This window comes from Merops nubicus, unplaced genomic scaffold (genome assembly GCF_000691845.1).
Source record: "Merops nubicus isolate BGI_N331 unplaced genomic scaffold, ASM69184v1 scaffold18825, whole genome shotgun sequence".
NCBI classification, from domain to species: Eukaryota; Metazoa; Chordata; class Aves; order Coraciiformes; family Meropidae; genus Merops; species Merops nubicus.
In genome coordinates, this window is record NW_008610538.1 from 23,538 (window position 1) to 44,173 (window position 20,636).

At 43.1% G+C, this 20,636-nt stretch overlaps 1 protein-coding gene across 1 annotated transcript in view; it reads right to left on the reverse strand.

Annotated features, from left to right (window-relative positions):
* LOC103773577 (protein Jumonji-like) overlaps positions 1 to 20,636 on the reverse strand; it is a gene marked incomplete at its 3' end in the record, with an annotated part of 102,881 nt that overhangs the window by 23,534 nt on the left and 58,711 nt on the right. Inside the window, 2 exon segments of the mRNA XM_008940953.1 lie at positions 1,737 to 1,913; positions 15,594 to 15,763. Coding sequence (XP_008939201.1) covers positions 1,737 to 1,890 — 154 coding nt within the window.

Here is a 20,636-nt window from a genome sequence, read left to right on the forward strand (position 1 = left end):
TAACAGACACTGAAAAATGGGAATACCCCTGGGTAAGGCAATTTTAATTAAAATTAAAAAAGAGAGAGAGAGAGAAAGAGAGAAGGAGGAAAAAGAAGAAATTAGAACAAATTACAATGATAAAGAAGAAGAAGCTGTCTTCTCTGGGAATTCCTGTTTCATCACCTTTGTCAAAACATCTCACATTGTCTCCTATGTATTTTATAAAGGTCTTTTGCAGCTCTATTAAAGCAGCAGCTTCATTTATGTTCACTCTGATCTATATTGATAAAGATTATGAAGCCATTAGACAGCTCATTAAGTTTGCCTTTACTTACCCCCAATTAAGATTTCAGGTGTCTGTGGTTTTGAGCTAATTTCAAAGTGGCTGCCATCTGGGACACTCTCAAGGAAGATGATCAGCTCCTTTTGTAATGATATATCACATTTAAAACTCTAAGGCAGCAGTTCTGTTACGTGCAATCTCATTTTCCATATGTAGAGTTCTGTGCCTGTTATTTTGGGAAGTTTATTCAGAAATCTATCCGAAGTGACAAGTTTTGATCTGTGGCTTTTACAGCACTAAAGCTCCTGCTCACAGCTGACAGCTGAAATGCTATTAGGCAGAACGTCCCCCTGCACTTCTCCACAAATGGTTCACAGAAAGGGAGTTTATGAGCTTGGCTGTGCAATAAAAAACAGATTCAGACGTGGTCACGAAAAATAACTTTGGTGTATGTAACAAGGGCATCCTCTATAGAAAACTCTCTTTTGAAAAGCAGAGATGAGAACCATCACAATGAAGTAATTGGGATCTCTTCTTCAGAGCAGAGTAGCATGAAAGAACAACAAAAACCAAACAGGCACAGGTCACAACCATCTCTCAAAAAGTGTGCTGTAGAGAGACCATCCTCTCTGTCCTACTAAGAAGAGATGAATGGGCAGGCTCCAGAATATAACATTTTTCAAGGTAAACGAATACCAAGGAAGGGAGCAGAGAGCACAGGCTCCATTTTTAAATGATGTCAGGCAGAGAGGGTACAGAATTTTTACTGTGTAAGAGCTCTTGCTGGAGAGAGAACCACATCACACAGCACTTGGGCAGCCAAACATTACAGCAGGCTCAGGAAACTTTCAACATGGCTTTTAGAACTTCCATTTTACACTAGGTGATGTCACAACACACACAAATCCATTTACCAAAATATGGGACAAGGACATCGTGACCGAAATACCATGGAATGAATACAGCTTTTGTGCATTTGCAAAGAAATAATTGCCTTGAAAAAGTGTCTTCCATAAAATCTTTCAATCAACAACATGAATGCAGTATCTTAGCATACTGCAACTGTGGTTATCAATATTGCATGTGAGAAATTGTTGGCCCTGTCACATGTTTTGATAACACTTATGAATGCTTATGTTTAACTTTGATAAAATAAAATCATTCTAGATTAAACATCAGTCTCAAAAAAGCCAGGGAGGGACTGTGTGTGTCTAACTCCAGCATGTGTGTGTATGTAGACACAGATACATAGAATTCCAGCCCTGCAGCTCCAGTTCTGCCACAGTCAAGAGTTCAGTCTGTCAGCAGAGACAGGCTACAGCACAAGATGCTAAGATCACACCTCACTCCCTTTTCCCATTATGGCCTGTATCCTTTTGCCCTCAATCCAGAAGGACAGACAAGGATTAAGCTCGTTCAGCTCAAGTTCCTTTACCAGGCAGGGGAGGGAACAGCACTATTTAGGACCTACCTTGCCCATTTGGTACATGTTTATGCGTTTTTCCTTTCCTGGGGGTTGACTGGCATGATGATGAAGCATTGTTTGTGGCTGTTTTTGCATCCTCTGTCTCCTCTTCCTCCTCTTCTTCATCCTCATCATCCTGAGAGCTTCCAAAATATACCATGTTGCTGGGCAGGGCTGGAGAACCTGATCATTAGGGAAAAAAAAATGGCTCATTAGCATCCTTACACTCACTCACTGCACCAACCACGTTGATCAAAACCTACTCAAGTGTTATAGCATAGCCAGGGAAGAGGGGAGCTCAGAGATGGAAGGTCACACCAGTGCATGGCTAACTGGAGGGGTTTTATTTACTAATTTTTACCAACAAGGTACGTATGTGCTTGAAAAGTACCATTTCCCCCCCCCCCCAAGCACATTCTATTCATGCTTTAGACAATAAAACAGTCTTGCTACAAGCCTTAATTAATAGCTTTGTGTATTCAGAAAAGGACTAATGCACATGCTTACTTTCAAATGCATGCTTAAGTGCCTTACTGAAGTCTTAATGCACAAACCAGAGCCTTACAGCTTTTTCAGACAGAAGAAAAAAGAGCATTTACAAACCAATCTGCATGCTGTTAATATTGTTAGGTTATTATTACAATAAAATATTAGTATTCAAACTTCATAATGCTTTCCAGTCCTCTGCAATATTGTATACAATGCTTCACAGTATTCAGCAAGAGAGAAGTGAGGATTCTTAAACTTGACAACAATACAGGACTGCAATTTAAACCTCAGTCTTGCAAAAAATTTCTTTCAGGGTGTCATGCCCCAGTGTGTAGCTTCCCTGCACTGCGTGGGGGCACATGACAGCACCCTGCCCATCTCATCACTATTTTCAAATGTACAGATACTGCTGACAACTAATGGAGACCTTCCCTTATACCCAGTACTAGTTGGTGTTTCAAAACGAGTCTTCTCTCTGTACCCTGGAGCAACAGGTGCCCTAGAAGCCTTCCACTTATTCATAAAAAGATTCTTTTGGTGAAGAAAGGGGAAAAAATAGGAAGTCAACAAAAGTGGAGAATGGGGACTCTTCGCTTCAATTATTTTGCTGTTGCTAAACTAAATAAAACAAAGGACAAAGAGAGCTGGGCTACAGAACAACACCACAAGGTACTGGCTATTTGGCTGAAGCTTCCTCAGGAAACACTTCTGGCTTTGAGCTCTTCAGTACAGCAATTCAATGTTTTGTTTGGTTTTGAGCTGTCAGTGTTGCTGTTGCCAACAACAAACTAAAGGTTATTTTTGGGTTACAAACCATGCTCCCACCAGGTTTGTACAAAACGGTCTTAACTATAAAATTACATTTTAATGAATGGATACCTAAATACTGCACAAAAACTGAGACAGGTTGTTTCTGCAAGGAAGTATCCATTTCTAAGTGCACTGGGTTTGGCTGGGCTAGAGTTAATTTCCTCCATGGTAGCTGGTGTGGGGCTGTGGGTTGGATTTGTGCTGGCAGCAGTGTTGGTAACCCAGGGGTGGTTTAGCTGGTGCTGAGCAGCCCTTACACACAGCCAAGGCTTTTTTCCTCCCCTGTTTCTCACACCACCTCACCAGCGAGCAGGCATGGGGCTCAGCCCCCATCTCTACAGACCTTTGCTCTTGGTCTCTGCAACAGCCCCTTTGGGACCACGGCTGCCTTGGGGAGAAGCAGAGAGAAACCTGCCACCCAAGTAGCCCTGGGACAGCTGCGAGGGAAACACTGCACCAGCACCCAGGGCATGACAGCTCTACCCCCTGAAATAACCTGCACACGAATCCATCCCAGCCAGACAGAAATGTATGGACACACATGGTCATCCTAGGGGGAAAGCCTTCTACATGCCTCAACTTTCATATTTATATAGACTAAGGATCAAATTAAGGCTGCTGACATATTTCAAGGCATGGGAGAGCTGTAGAAACTTACAGGAACAAAAAACTTTACATTTTTTATGTAAGCCCAGAACTTTTTGGCACACTTTAAGCAATCAACCACAGTAGGTAAGAGGTGTTGAGAGGCACATTAATTCTTCTGCTTGGAGGGGAGCTTTAAGTCCCAACAGCAACTAACTAGAAGACTCCAAACCAGACACTCAAGGACAGTGCTGCCTGAAAAATAATTTATCTTTTTTTTTTTTTTCCTATCTAGGAACCCAAGTCTATGGTATGGATTCAGAAGTTATTAGCTCTGCAAGGCTTTACTGTGCATCAGTTCTAATGAGAACACAAAGTCTGGCACCATCAGTGCATTAATACACTGCAAAATGACAGCAATAAAAGAAACTTACTGTTAGGAACCCTCAAAATTAGATTCAAACACAGACTGAAACCTCTCTCTTATTATTAGAGTAATAGTCAGAAATTTTATCCTTCTGAGACATTAAAATAGGAGCCCAGATGGAGTGTCTATTCTCTTAGCCTCATCTTCCCTACAGTTCCATATCCCTCAGCTTTTTTGTCATCTGCTTTCAACAGCAACCAGAAAAAAAAAATCTCAAATGCAAATATTATTACATAACAATTAAAAAAAAAAAAGAAAATAAAAAAAACACATAATAAAACACAGTCCCGTGTCATTCTGCTTAGAATGAAAGGAGGGTCTAACCCAAGTGCAAGAGCAGATATAACTTCACCTAACTCCTGGTATTCATTCATTGTAATCTCAGTGCATAAATCTTTGGTCAGAATGACGTTTTTTAATTCCTTCCAATCGAGAACTATGAACAACAATGGTTAAACTGCATTCCTGGGACAGCTGGGACTGTTTGGGAAGTACATTTCCAGAGGAATTAGACTAGCAACCACCAATAACACAGGAGAGTCCTGCTAGCCCTCACTTCACCGATCTAAGTGCTTTGCAATATGAGACCTTGGAGAAAAGCTGGCATTCAGTCTGGGTCACCTCCCTCCCTCCCCCTCAGCTTCTCCTACACATTTATTAAAGCTGACTTGAGAAACAGAACGAAAGAAAAAACCACAAAGGTTGGACTTGTGCATTTTTGTTCTATTTAAGCATTGTCATGGTTGGAAGACACTGAAAGAAATCTAAAAGCTTTGCATCTTCTTGCTTACTTTTTTATATTACAACTATTTTTATCATCATCCTTTACTGTAAGATTTCAGGTCTGGAGTGACCAAATACTAAGAAATTGTTCATACTTACGGGGTTGAGCAGGTTAAAACCACTTACACTTTAAGTCTGTGTAGCTGAACATGTCCAAAAAGCTGAGAAAACACTAGTTTAAAATACTGAAACAGGCTGCAAATTCCCTTTATGAGCAAACGGAAGGAAAGACAAGCTGTGAGTACACTGTAATTTCATTCAAGCTAAAAGAATGACAATTATATTGACCAGGCAACACCTAACATGTAAGTGTGAGCAGTTGATGTGCAAGGGTGATTTACACCAAGCAAAGAGCTAAGAGAACCCTCCAGGCCTCCTCTTATGGAAATAAAACTCAAGACTTCTCATGACTTAGGAACTAATAAAGCTCATAGGAGCAAAGCTGCACTGTTAAGAGCGGAAACTCACTTTCTTTATTATAATAAAGATTACTGACCTATATAAATATCCCTCATGGTCTCCAAGACCAGACAAATGTGTGTATGATTGCATAGCCTACCTCTACAGGGGACCCCATTTGTTACTCAAAGCTGGTAATTTATCTAAGCAATAGGAAGTTGTGTTATTGTAACCATGAATGTCTGAGACCGCTGGACATGTAGAGAAGAATGTGTGCTCAAGAGCTAGTTTGGTTTTTTCCAGCTGTATCGGTTGGCCTAACAAAATATATTGCCCTTCCTCATCAAGCTGGCCTGCCCTCATCTCAGGTTAAGAATAAGGTGGGTTTCCTTACACACAGACTTTGCTGAGAGCTGCTGCACTCAGGTTTCTCCATGTATAACAGATATTCATCATGAAAATGATGTATGACAGCAAGATGAACAAAAACCCTCCAAAATGGCATGAGAATCAGGAAAAGTGCAGGTTCACTGGATACACACATACACACTGTTCACAGAACTTACAGATGTAGGGCCTTGCTTGATTTTTTCATTTACAACATGCTATTTTGTACATTTTTGTCTTTGCACTCCCTCAGAAACAGAAACCCACTGGGCAGCTGTGCCCATTCATTTTTGCACATATTCTGCCAGCCAGACACCAAGAGTAAAGATGAGCAACCATCCCTCCTCTTCCTCCTGCCCTCCCCAGCACCAAGGCATGATACTCAAAGCCTATGCAGGGCAACCCAAAGAGTGACATTAGAATTTAATTAATAACCAACAGCAAAAAAGAAGAGCTGCAATGCTCCAGATAAAGGGCAACTTCTGCACCTGGGGGTGGTGCGTGCCAGGTCTCAGCACTCTAGGTACGTAATTCCCCCTTTCCTTGCTCTCCATCCCCAAGAAAACAGCAGAAAAATCTGCGAGGGAGTTACGAGAGCCTGTGGCTGTGTTGAATTTTACAAGTCTCCTCCTGTGCCGGGAGCCCCTGACTTGTGCAGGCAGCTGCCACCACGGGCACAGCAGCAGATGAAGGGGGGGAGCAGGGGAGCAGCCGTCCCTCCCGTGCCTGGAGAAAGCACGTGAGCATCCCTCCACGTGGAGAAACCCACCCTGCTGTGCTCCCCACCAGCAGGTGCCTGGAAAACCTGCTCACTCAACAGATCTGATGGTGATCTAGAACGTAAAATTTGACTTCCCGCCACTTATTTGGAAGACAGTTCATACAAGGAACCATCTAGGCTGTCTGTGGCGGTGTGGACATTTTTCTTGGCATCAGAAAAGGTCTGCAGAGCATCTACCTCCATCTGGCTTCTTGTTCTTATTCCTGTGCCACCACCTCAACTGTGACAGCATTTTTTTTTGGGGGGGGGGGGGCCATGTGGTGAATCGGATCGTGGAACTGATTCAGATTAAAATCCCAGACTAAGGAAATTAAAGTCCATTAATAAATGTTGTAACTGTAATGTAATGTTACAAGCTCTCAAGTAAAGATTTGGAAAATTTCTATGCACACTTTTTCTTATTGAATGTGTAGCTTAATATATCACTCAGTGTTATTAAACAAAACATGAAAGGTGGTATGTTTCCAATCTCATGTACGAGCTCAATGTTTTACACTCTGTCCTGATGATGTGGCACACAACTTCCTCAGTGCTTTTTTTTCCCCCCCTCAAGATAGTTGATTTGTTTTGCATCAATATTTGCATAAAAGCATGTGCCATCACCAGAGAAGTAGAAGAGGTGATTGGAATGCACTGGGAAGGAAGAAGACATGGTGGAAGTAGTAAGCTGAAAGAAAGGACAAGGAGCAGCAGAGCAGCAGGTAGGGGCTCAGATGTGCTGGGGCTGGAGAAAGAGCAGAATGTCAAGAGAGAAAGCAGATGGACACAGGCTGCAGGAGCAACGGGAGAAGGATGATACTGAAAGAATGGCAGTAAGTAGTAACAAATACAGTAAAGCAGAAAGGACACCTTCTATTGAGCAGCTTTAAGAGGAGTATCTGCCTAGTAGTGCTGTCAACACCCCTCCAGTGATACCACTCTGCCTGGCAAAGTTTGAGATAACCCTTAATGGTGAGTTCTCTTCTTAAAAATTCACTCACCATGCCTACAACAACCTATGAATTATTACAAAAAGGGAGGATATTCAGCTCTTTAAAATATGAAGTTTGAAGTATGTTTGGGAACTGTTTCCACCAGTATCTGCAGTTTCATTACTGAAATTCTCTCGAGTACTTTTGTCTTCCCTCCTATTGTGAGAGCAACACAAAAGAAAATCTAACTATATAGGAAAAACAATTACCAACTATACACAAAGCCTTGCCTAATGCATATGAAAAGATGACAACTGTATTTTATGTCCTCTGGTATAACAATTTGGTGCTTAAACAACAATAAGTACAAAGTAAGATAGGTCTTTTAAGTCACGGTGCTGCTTTTAGCAGTTTTCTTGGAAAGACATTACCCTTTGCATGAGCAAAATTGAGGCTTTCTCATAACAGTAGGCAGAATTGACGCTTATACAACCTGTACATACAGAGGCACTGACCTCAGCAGCAAGTGCCTGATTAATAGAATAACTACATTCTTTTTCAGCCATTTTATTTGACTAATGAGGTTATCAATTTTTTTATTATTACTTGACAAATGCCTAACTTTCCCCTCCTAATTTACAGTATGCATTGTTTCTCATTAAATTACATTAACTTTTGTCTTGGAGTAGCTAAACACACTAAAAAAACTCTGAATTTGGATCTGAAGAGCGGAATCAGAAGTATGGAAAGTGCACGCGCTTTGCCAAAAGCACTATTTCATTACTCTTCAGAATTAGCTGGCACTGTTTCTGCAATATTTACTGAAGCACAAACCAAATGTTTTCATCTGGACAGGATTCAAACCCTGGTATGTTACAACCACAACAAAAATCATCTCAATCCAAGAGCCTTTTCTGTAATTTAGGCTGTGGTTTCTGCAAAATTGGAGGATTCTTCTCTATGAATTATTTACACCAACTCTCCCTCTAGCTCCTCTCTTTTTTTCTTCCCCTCTTAACAATTAAACATAACCCAGATGTGCTTTGGAAAAAAATCTTAGAACAATTTAAGACACAGAATGATTTAAGCACAAGGCAGGTCAAGGTATGTGGGACTTAAGCCTGCCCCAATAAACATGTGGCTGCCAAGCCCTGCAACGAGCTGCATCCAGGGGTTTGGCTTCTCCTCTGACACACGGCCCCATTCTGGGGCTGTATGCAGGTGGAAAAACCTTGCCTCCCAAACCCTCCCCATGTCCTGGCATCTCAAAGCTTAAAATTTAGGGCCTGCTTCTCATTTATTATATGTCCTACTTACTACGTTTTGGCAGGACAGCACCAAGTCCCTGAAGTGTGAATACATGCAATTTATGCCTGCGCTTCGCAGTCGTTTCACGGAGCAAAGCTAAAAGAGAACAAGCTGCATAAACTCTGCAGGAAGAGCGACCGCAGCTCGCTTGTCTGACTCCACCTGCAGAACAGCCCCAGAGGGAGCTCCCTGATGCTCAGCGAGAGGCAGGCACAGGCCATCCCACCACAGAAATAAACCAGGCCCCAGAAACACACCGATGCTCAGACTCTCCCTTCCTCTGCCACTGGACGGATCACAAGGTGCTCAATCTCACTGCTAACTTGTCGGCCAGTGCAGTGATATAAAACCCATTTTCTTCTTGGTCTGTTCTTCAAAGCAGTAGAGCTAAAACTAAAAAGCCAAAGAAAATGGTTCCTTTTCCAGAGAAATGGAGTAAGGGTGGGGAAATTTGTGAATCTCCAGGATGAAAAAAAGGTTCACCTTCCAAAGTTAACAAAAGCACACCAGAGTAACAGACTACTGAATATTAAAAAAACCCAGACTGCTTCTCACATCTACAATTCCTATCTGACCATCTCAAAGCAATTTACCTCCACTAACCTGACTAGACTTGGCAGTGAACCTCAAAACCAACCCTTCCCACACACAGTTCAAACCCTTACTTTGTGTCTTCACCACCACGAACAGAAGAAGTCTGCAAGTCCCAAACCACCGTGCTGCTACTCCCAAAAGGTTACCAGGCTGTTTCACACCCAAGAGATGCTGAGCCCCATTCCTAGCATCAAGTCAGTCTTTTGGGGAGCACTGAACCTCTGGTAGGCTCACAGGTTCCAGAAGCAGGCTCACAGGTTTCTGGCTGGAAGGAAGGGCAGGAATTGCCTTTGCCAGAATATTTCACACTGCCCACCTGGGCACCAAAAACTGGGCAGTGGAGTTTTGAAGTGCTGCTGCTGCATCGCAGCACTTGGATTTTATGCTAGTAGCTCATTGATAATCCACATGGCTACACCAATGCCTCTAAACAGAGTTAAAACATTTATCCTCCTGTTACAGAAAAACCAAGCAGCTCACCAAGGGGCTCGGAGTGAGCCTGTGGCCACCGTGGCAAACACAAGGGCTGAACCACAAGACTCATCTCTTCTCAAAAGTTTATGCTAGTGTTCTCAATCCATCCTAAAACTTCAGTCTCAAATACCAAATGTTTTAACAACAAAATTGAGAAGTTTTCTTCCAGTATTTAAAATTTCACACATCTGCATGTTTTAATATTATTTTGGAATAATAAAATCTATCCCAGCCTGCAAAGCAGCTCCTGTTTTTGGACAATGTCAGCATGTCATTGCTCTGCTTCCAGCCTAATCAAGTTGCTGTGTTATTTAATGTGTTTGCTCTGGTGAGCATGTCTCCACAGTGGCAAGGTGCTCCCTTGGAAGGCTAGTGTTTCTTGAATGTGACTGTTGCTGTCACCAGCTCCCAAAGTCCAGTGTACCTATAGATCCTGAGCTACCAGGCAAGCCTTGTACCTTCCACCTTGCTAAAAGCCAGGCAAATTAACAGTCGTTTTTTAACAAGCCTAAAATTTAGAGCTCCCACGTTGTTTATTTTGTGGGCTCTCCCGTTGTAATGGAGAACCTCTGCTGGTATGTACTAACATGGGCAACCCCTCCTATTAAGACTCAAGAGAGAAGATTGGGATCAAAGGCCCCCGAGCCTACCAATCAAACAAGGTGTTTAAAAAAATTAAAAGCCTATTTAAGAGCCAACTCTGACAGGACTGGGACACTGAGATATGGAAGTCAGTGAGTTTGGACAAACATCCTATAGTGAGAGTTTTTAATTTGGTTTTGCCCAGTTCTAATGAATCATCAGATTGTTAAAGTTATTGCAGTACTTGAAGAAAACAAACGGTCACGCATTTAGCAGAACAGTTGCTAAAAGAGCCTGAAAACTCAATTTGTGAGATCTCAATTAAACCTTCTTTATTTAGGAATTCCTGAAATCCTCTAGCACAGAACTCCCAGAGGCCCGGCTTAATTAGAAAATTGATCATGGGAAAACTTCTTAAAATGCAGACTCCTAATCAGAGCCTTGCTGGTATCACCTTTTGCCAAAGATCTATTGCTCACAGGGAGCTGCTTCTCCTTCCCCCCTTTACCCCATATTATTCCACTTGCAGTATTTTTAACCTGTAAATAACTATGGAGAGTAAAGGTAACTTAAATGTACCGTAACAGAAGCTATTAAGAAAATTTTGATGACAGGTAGAAGCTACAGTAAAAGTGAAAGCTGCTGTACAGCCACATGGAGATGACACTCGTATCTGGGCACGCTGCTGAAGGATACTAATTATGCCTCTGGCAAGGGGCATTTGGGCTCCTTCAAGAAGCTATTTAAAGATAAGAACACTGCAGACACACAGTTCTGAGATATCTGTGCTAGTCCCTTCTTTCTCGTGTTGGAAATTCTAGGTCACAATTTAATTTAAAAAAATAAAATTAAATAAAAAGAAGGATTTTAATACAATAGAAAGTAGGGGAGCCTTGCCAAGTCTGGTCAGTTAGATGTATTCCAGGGTGCTCAGATATTCATCAACTGTTACAGCTTTTTCATTCTGCTCCACTTACCTTTTAAGAAGTAATTAGTACATTGTATTATCAAATCAAGGGTTCAAAACACAAACTAATTAAGAGTATGTCTAAAGCCCCTGGTATTCTGGATAATGAAACCAAGCAGGTCATCTTGGTTAGATTTTCTCCCTTTGAAATCCACGCAGGTCATCTGGTTTAGATTTTCTCCCTTTGAAATTAGAGGTGCTAAAAAAAAAAAAAAAAAGTGAAAATAAAAAAGGTTATTTGAATCATTAGATTTTCTGACGCAGAGCCGAAAGCCTGAGAAATTGGACTTATTTTCCTAAGTATGGGACCTTACACACATGAAGGGCTTTTCTTCCACATTGTCACATGATCACAGAGCTCCATCACTCACAGAATTCAGCTGCTGCCACTTATAAACACCCACCCCAGCATACTGAAGAGTGAACTTGTAGCAGTGATGGGATTTTTAAGTTCCTCTGTTTAAAAATAGAAAATGAAAGTACATGCTGACATAGTGTGACAAACTGACACTGTGCTTCTAACACTGCTGCTGGGTGTGGTGGGACAAGGACAACAGACATGACCAGTCCTGCACCTAGGCAGGAGTAATACAATGCACCAGTACAGGTTAGGAGGTGATCTGCTAGAGAGCAGCTCTGTGGAGAGGGACCTTGGAGTCCTGGTGGACAACAAGTTGTCCGTGGGACAGCAGTGTGCCCTCGTGGCCAGGAGGGCCGATGGGATCCTGGGAGGCATTACAAAAAGTGTATCCAGCAGAACAAGGGAGGTCCTGCTCCCCTTCTGCTCTGCCCTGGTGAGACCTCACCTGGAGTACTGTGTCCAGTTCTGGGCTCCCCATTTCAAGAGGGACAGAGATCTACTCGAGAGAGAGTCCAGAGAAGGGCTACGAAGATGATTGGGGGACTGGAACGCCTGTCGTATGAGGAGAGGCTGAGAGACCTGGGGCTGTTTAGTCTGGAGAAGAGAAGACTTAGGGGGGGATCTAATTAATGTGTATAAAATATATGAGGGCTGGGTGTCAAGAAGAAAGGGGCAACTTCTTTTCACTTACACCCTGTGACAGGACATGGGGCAATGGACACAAGCTGGAGCACAGGAGGTTCCACCTCAACATGAGGAAGAACTTTACTGTCAGGGTTACAGAGCATTGGAACAGGCTCCCCAGGGAGGTTGTGGAGTCTCCTGCCTTGGAGACTTTTAAGACCCATCTGGATGCTTTCCTGTGTGACCTGCCCTAGACTAGTTGGTCCTGCTCTGGCAGGGGGTTGGACTCGATGATCTCTGGAGGTCCCTTCCAACCCCTAACATTCTGTGATTCTGTGATGACCACAGAGCTGTTTTCCTACCCAAGGGAAGACTCCCTTGCTGAAAAAAAAGCTTTGATCATGAATGCAGGGACTATATCACCAGAGGATTTTTAAGGACTAGGACCTAAGAGAATCCCAATCTCAAAAAAGAAAATTAAAACAAAACAAAAACAAAACAAACAAAAAAACCCCACCTCACCACTCTATTTTTTAAAAAATGACACAAAGATGGGGACTTATTTACTGTCCTGGATCTTATCACCCTTTACTTACTAATAAACAATTTTCAAAGTGCTGAACTTGCACACTGTGAGAGTTCCATGTAACTGTATGTCACATTTCATCACAAACATGCAAACAGCCAGGGCTGGACAGACATATCTGGACAGAAGACAGAATCAGCACGTCCCACTATGACCCACGTCACCACCAATTCTGAATCCCTGAACTCTTCAATAAATGATAGCACAGAGGTTCAAAGCCAAAACAAACACCTCCCAAGAAAATCACAAGTCTTCCCCATGGAGGGTTTAGGTAAGCTGCTGGCTCTTCCCTCTCCAGGCTCTCTAGGTACCGCCAGAAGAGCAGCAGTGGCAGAAGGCCTCTTGTGGGACCTTTCTGGAGCTGGACGTGCCAGCAGGCTGCTACATGGACTCCTTGCGAGCGTATTAAGAACCAGCTTCCACCTCCTTTTCTCCAATAGGCACATCAAGACACAACTACCTGGAGCCAAATCTCTCAAGGGACCAAACGGGCACCATCTCAGGTAGCCAGGACATGAAGGACACAACACTTCAGACACTGAAGCCAGAACCATGCCAATACTGATCTCAACAACCCCACTCTTCTCCCTCCAAGCCTCCACTCTCATCCTCCTCCACAGAATCACATCCAGGTAGCAGATACCCAAGAAGATTTACCCCCTACTCTGGTTTTACTGGCTCTTTCAGGCTTTATACAGGGGTGATGGAGCAGCAAGCTTGTGGAGGTGCTGAAACAGAGCTGGGGGCTTCCCCTCCCTGCCCTTCTCCAGCCTGTTGAAGCAGACCAGGCACGTGCCACGTGGGGCACTCGGAGCAGAGTCTCCCTCGTGGTTTTTAATGGAATTGTAATTGGGATCTCGCCGTCGGAACGCACATGTTGTCTGAAACACAGGAGTGCTCCTGTGTACCAGAGAAACCAGGAATGAACTGCAAGATCTTAATTGACAGTACAAAACATCAATTATTCTCCAGATGAATAACAATGAAGAAAATTACAGGTGCAAGAGCTAAACAGCCACTGATGATGATGATGATAATAATAATAATAAACAAAACAAACAGAAAAAAACCCTGAAAGCAAACCAACAAGCCTTCTGAATGAAGTGCTGGAATAGGACAAAAGTACTCGTGCTTCTCATTTGCATTGTTAAAGCCAAATTCTGAGACAGTAGGAAATAAAAACGGAGCTAAGTCACATCCCCACACAGGTTGCCTTTCTTTAAGTGCAAGTGCCTTCCAAGCTATAAATAACACATGCTTAGTTAGCAAGCAAGGGAAACAAGTGTGTGAATGCAGCCATGTGTGCTCACACACACCCCACACCCCCCGAGCCATCTGAATTTTCCCACCGACGACTGTGGCAGTCGGCCCAGATCACAGCAGTGACATGCTGCCAACAGACTGATCAACCTCACAGCAGACTAAATTAGAAATACATTTCCACAGATTAAATTTCAGAGGACTGCGATGCCACTTTAAACTCCATTAGATTCTGCTCCTTGCAGTCCTTTAAACAAACACAAATGCTAGCGAACCACCTCTTCTCCATGCCTCCACCTACTCGCTTTACAACAAGTCCCAGCAGGGTAGAGGCTCCATACTGGACCAGTGTCAAGACAGATAGATTAGCTATCAGTCTAAAGATACCACTAGCCTAAAATCTCACAGAAGAGAAGAAAAAAAGAAATTAAATGATGGTGCCTTAAGGTGAGAAAGCCTCGGCAGGAAGCTGCGGGTGGTGTTGACCAGCGCTGCTCGCAGATGCAATGGAGACCTTGGAACTGGAAAGGGGAACTCAAACACAAGCTTTGAAGGATCCAGTCACCTGGGGATGAGTTTTGCAGACAAGCCCTATCTGTAACAAATGCAGAGCCATTCAGCAGGCAGTGGGATAAAAACCAACAAGAGGTATTGTTGTGGCATAACAAGGATGGGGCAGTGACTAGCTACAGGGATGAGAGTCACCTGCCCAAAGAGAAAGATACCACGAGAGCTGATAGAAGTGGGAGACTGCACTTCAAAGATACAAACTTCACTACATGACTTGAGACACAGGGCCACGGAAAGTCCCAAGGCAAACGACCACTCAGGTAAGGTGGTCTTCTCTAGCTTCATCTGGACAGTCAGCTGTCCCCCACATGGAGGTTCCCACACCTCACATGCAGGCTCGCAGCCTCACACCAGTGATCCCAGTCCTACCCCAGCTCCAGCCAGGTCTGGGCACCTGTTACTGTGAGATAGTTCAGGTACCTCACTGTACAACTTCAGGTGCCTTGTTTGTGCTCGGGTTGCAGAGTGGAGGAGCTCACCTGTTCTAATAATCCCCAATGGAACAATCAGGCTCCTGGGGCAGTTAGAACAACGGCAACCCCTCCACCCAGTGGCAGATGAAAGGCCTCCCTCAGATTGAACAATAAAGGACAGTAGGTAGAGAATGGGAATTTCCAACCAGGTTTCGCCTCTTGCAGGAACAAGCACTCGGGCAAATTAAGCAATTCTTCAGTTTACAGTCAGACCAAACAAAGGAGGATGGAGAGGACTTGAGAGCTAGACAAAAACCCATTCAAGATATCAGCGTGCTAAGCATAAAAGAAATCTCCTTTTGCACTATTAGCAGCCTCATTTTCCAGTCTGTACAGCCATGAACTCACACACTCCTGCTGCAGACCCAGCCAGGTTGCTGCGAGTTGAAATGCACACAACACAGCCAAGTGCAGCACCTCTCCATTCACCTAGCTGAGTGCAGTGTGCTCTGTGAAGGAGACTGGCCCCCGGGGCTGCCGCGAGACTCCTACCTCGAAGACAGAGGAAAGTGAGAAAATCTTCTGTCTTGGGCTTCCTTTTGGAGAGGTCAGAAATCTGAGTGGCGGGAGGGGGTAACAACGGCTCCACTATCTTTATTGGAGTTGTGCTGGGACTGTTTGGCTGGGACTGAGCAAACTTCCTTTGTGCTTGCAGCCTTGGCCTGTGGAAACAAGAGCAGAGCAGAAGCACGTTAGGCAGGACTTGTGGACAAGACATCAGCATACAACAATCCACTGTTTAGAAAATAAAGAGAGAGCTGAATCCATCTCCCACTGATACCATACCCCTACTTGGTTCAGTTGCAGAGACAGTATTTTATTTGCTTTACCCTTCGGTATCTTCTGCAACAATTTGGAAAACCAGAAAGGGAACATCTTGACTACAAAATCTGTGACTACTATTTCATATGTTCCAAGTATTTTCTTGCACATCATACAATTACAGTTTACTATTCACTTATTTGGAAATTAAATCTGTATTTTGCATCACGAAAATGACTTTTCTCTTTAAAGTGTTAGTGTTCTTTGCTGCTTGTTTTCAATTAATTTACAAATTAGGTTTATTTTAGCCCCATTAAGGTTTTAATTTATTCCAAGCTGCTAGAATCTTTTTTACATGGTAGAATATACATTGATAGATAAGGTGCCTGGTAGTGCCCAGTTCTACAAAAACAACTCAAAACCTTTATGGAAAGGTATTTTTGTCAGGGGAAACATAAGTAAAAGCCACTAGATTTTTTTTTTCCCTTGGCCACAGCCTAGAAGACAAAGGGGTCCAGGGAGGGGTTAAGCAGTACTTGTGACAAAGTCGTAAGAGTGAAGGGCATCTATGGAGTAAATCTGGTGCTGGGCAAGGGACTGACGCTCTCTGGCAAGTTTTAGAGCGTGCCCAGGTATGGCTGTAGAAAACACGAATGGATGCTGGTGGGTTTGGCAGCCAGGCTGCAAATTATTTCAAGCCTATCTGAAGGCTCTGATTAACTGCTAGGTGGCAATGAATATGATTTTCTTTAATATGTCTAGAACGCAAATTGGAATTAGGGAAAGCACTCTGGGGCAGGCCAGATGCCCGGAGGGGGTCTCGCCGGGAGCCTGACTCCGCTCAGCATTTAAGAGCATGCTAATTTCTCACTTAAGCAACTGGGATTCTAATTATGATCTTTATTACAGCTTCAAAAAGGAGAGAAGCTACTGAAAGAACTTACAACCTCATTGAGAAAGGATGCAATTTTATGTCATTTTCTTCCCTAATAGCAGAGTATTTACATAATGTCAAAGTGAAACGTGTATGGAGCTGAGCTGAAGCAAAAGCCAGGTCCTGTCACTCTGCAGCAGGCTTCACTGTTGTGACTTGAGGAAAACACAGTTATTGTTCAGTGTGGATCTAACACGTAATTGGTAAACCTCTTCTTTTCCACGGATATTAAACTTAAATACTTGGGTAAGAAGAGGTTTATTGCTGTATTTTAAACTTCGACAATTTTGTGGCTAAAATAGAAGAGGAAAAAAAATGAAAACTCAGCAGTGTTTGTATACACATCCCTTGATGACAAAAAAGAACAAAAGTAGCATCGGCAATTTTGTCCCTAAATTCCACATAAAATCTTCCACATCCTCACTGCCCAGCTCCCACCCCCACAAACATCAAAAAAAAAAAACTTTCTTACTGTGTATTTTCCTCATTTAATGGCAAATATAGCATGGAGATTATAATTTCTTTATCATGGTGCTTGTAATTTCTGAACCAAAACACAACTGAACACATCTTTTTCCTCATTTCTATGAACAATTATCTTTCCAGAATGAAGGTCTGGTATAGATCTGCCTCTGTATCCCCCAAATTTCTCAACCAGCCTTGCAAAGCTCCAGTCCTTCAAGCAGACGGAGGGGATGAATGCAGTTTTAATTCCAACCAAGTCATTCCCATCACTAAAATCACACACACCGCCAGAGAAAAATGTTTAGTGTCAGCTTCTGTTCTGCACAAAGCGTACACTCTCCCCAAAACCAGACTAGAAAGGTCAGAAAGCAGCCCTGCTCTCATAGTGTTCAAAAACACACTATGCACTGGCAGCATCTCTGAAACTACCTGCCCAAATCTCATGTGATCAAAGACATTGAGGAGGACTCCACAACCACCACCCCACCCCCCAAAGAAAAAGGAAAGGTTAAGCCTGTTTCATGGTTCATAATTAACCCTTTGCAGCAAGGATCGGCCAGGGCTGTTTGCAGCATCCCTATTATTGGTCCCTAGAGCACTGAGAGAGGATTAGGGAATGACTCGTAAATGCGGCATAGACACGAAATGAATTAGGGAATGGAGAGTCCTTTTGGCTCGGTCTGCCTTTGAAAACACCCTCTCCGCCAGCCCTCCTCCCCTGGTGCAAACAATTCCCTGCTCATGTTCCTTGCCTGCTTCCTATGGGGCACGGGGCCCGGCCTGGAAGCTTCAGCAGCTCTTCACCACCCACCACGCTCCCCCAGAGACCCTTCACTTCAGCAAGGACTGTGAAATGTCAAATATTCCCCCCGCCCAGCTTCAGGCCATGGCCGTGAACCTTTGCTGCTACCCGGGGGGCTCTGGAGACCTAGAGCTCTATGCTCAGGTGTGTCTGAGATGCTTCTCCTCTCACACCTCTGTTGATGGTTGTTATACTTCCTCCTGCTTGGTTTGAACTCACCAGTGCCACAGAACCAGGCACGCTCCTTATGAAATACCTATTTTTTATTAAAACCTTGAGCAGTTACAGGATGTAAGCATCACCAATTTGATTTATGAATGCAGGTAAATGGTGGCACCCTTTAATGACTGCAGCAACCTTTAGGCTTCTGCAACAGCTACTGTTCTTTGCATGGACAGGCCTGTGCTCTGTGGGCTCCTGCTTCAACGCCTGAGGGTGTACAGAGTGAGCTGTGAGGAAGAAACAAGCTATTCTGTAACTGCACTCATCAGGATGAAGCACTGAGGTTAGGAAACCAACTTTTAAGCTCCAGATTTGTGTAAAGATGACCAGTTTCAAAGGTGGGCCAGCAAGGGAAAAACATAAATGGCAAATCATGTGCAACAACTTAAAACTGTTGCCTTGTGAAGGACTGTATGCAGTTTAACAACCTCGTATGTCCGCATGAGAACCTCCAGAAGCATAAAACCAATTATTTCGGGTATGGTTTCACATTACACTTAATCCAATATAAGCGTGAAGCTGCTGCCAAAAAAGGAGGCACCCCCCTCCACCATGGTCCCGTCCCACCCACTGCCACACTTCTGAGCAAGGCACAACAGGTAAGGAAGCGATACAACTGCTCTGAAAGGCATTTTGTGTGCAACAAACACACACACCACCAGCGTGGCTTCACTCTTTGCTTGTTCACGCAACGGTTTCTGCTGGAATGACCTTTTCCAACCCTAATGATTCCATGGTTTAGCGTGTGTTTGGCAACACAAGATGGATTGACACAAGTGGCAAAAAAAACCAACAAAAAAAACCCGTTTGCGTGCTCAAAATAAATTGCTCACTCTGTCCTCATCGAAAGGATATGTGCCATGTAGGACTTAAAAGCATGCAAACAAACACCTTTGCAAGAAAGAAAAAGGTGGGGGAACTCAAAATAACCCCACATCTAAACATCGTGCAAATACCCAACACGCAGCCAGAAATATCCAGACTGTTTAAAAATAAACAGTAATTTAATTCCCCATCTCTCAACAGAACATTATTTTCATTCTACTGCTTTTGAAGAGACTTTAAATACCCACCTATGACACGAAGTTCAAAAAAGCCTCAGCCTAAGGAAGTCTCACCTCCTTTTTGTACAATTCTCTTCTACTGAACCAACCACTTAGGTCCAAGACAGCAAATTACAGCCAGAGACTAAAACTCCACAACAAAAATAACCCAAGTGGTGTTCAAACTCAGGCTAGGCTGGAAAACATTTCTCTCCAATGAAAGATATACTTTTTGAAGCTTTTCTAGAATGGAATTTATTTTTAGTTGCATATTTTAAGCAAATTGAACCACAGTTTGCATTAGCTAAAAATACTTCAGAAATGTCTTTTAAAATAGAATATCCTAGTAGAAGAGGACATGGTTAGGAAGAAAACACACACTGCACTAAGGCAGTCTTTTCTTTGCAAAGCAAAGCTCGGGCTAGTAGCACCAGTCTGTGTTAAACTCACTAATACTGGGTATTAATTCTCCAGGTGACACTGTGTGCTGTGTTAGCTACAAACCAAGTGTTACATGATCAGTATGCGAGGTGCAGTTGTACATCAGTACAAAAATCTGGCTGTTTTCAGGTTATTACTCCATAGCTCCTAAATGAAAGCAAAGCACAAGTACTACAAAACAGACGCAGAGGAGAATACGTGTGGTTGAACTGACAATATACAGGTATTCATACTCATCTATTTATAATAAATTCTGGGGTTGAGAGGCTGTCCTCATACCTAAGCATCTCAACTGGGAAGAGGTCTGCAAAACAAATTATCCTTTTCAAATGTTCTTTAACCTCCAGCAATCTGCAGGTTCTCACAAAATTTCCTGCTTGTTACATACTACAATATTTGTTTGCTGTTTGGTCTCACAACCTGTCACTTCTCAAACCCCACTTCTGTCCCTATTGTTTCCTGCTTTTCTCTTCCTGATGTTTGTCCTTCTTCACAGCAGCACCACTACAGCTAGATTTCCAAACTACAGGAACCACAGCTTAAGTAGTTGATGGAGTGTCACTGTTTTGTGATTAATTCCCATTTCCCTTTGCAATGCAGTATGGTTTTCACCTTCTGAGCTGCGAGCAAGCAGCCTGCAAGCTGGAGTGAAGGAATCTACACCTCTGGCTTTCTAAAAGCAGCAACACTATTTGGTTACTTTGCTTTTGTCACTTGTCCTCCTGAGATACTGCAATGTATTTGTAGATATTTGTAGGTATATACATAGAATTTGTAGATATTCACTTCTGTGACATTAAGGTCACTACTACTGACTAGCAGCAATGAGTTGGTATCAGTTTTCACCACACACTACAGAGTTAGTT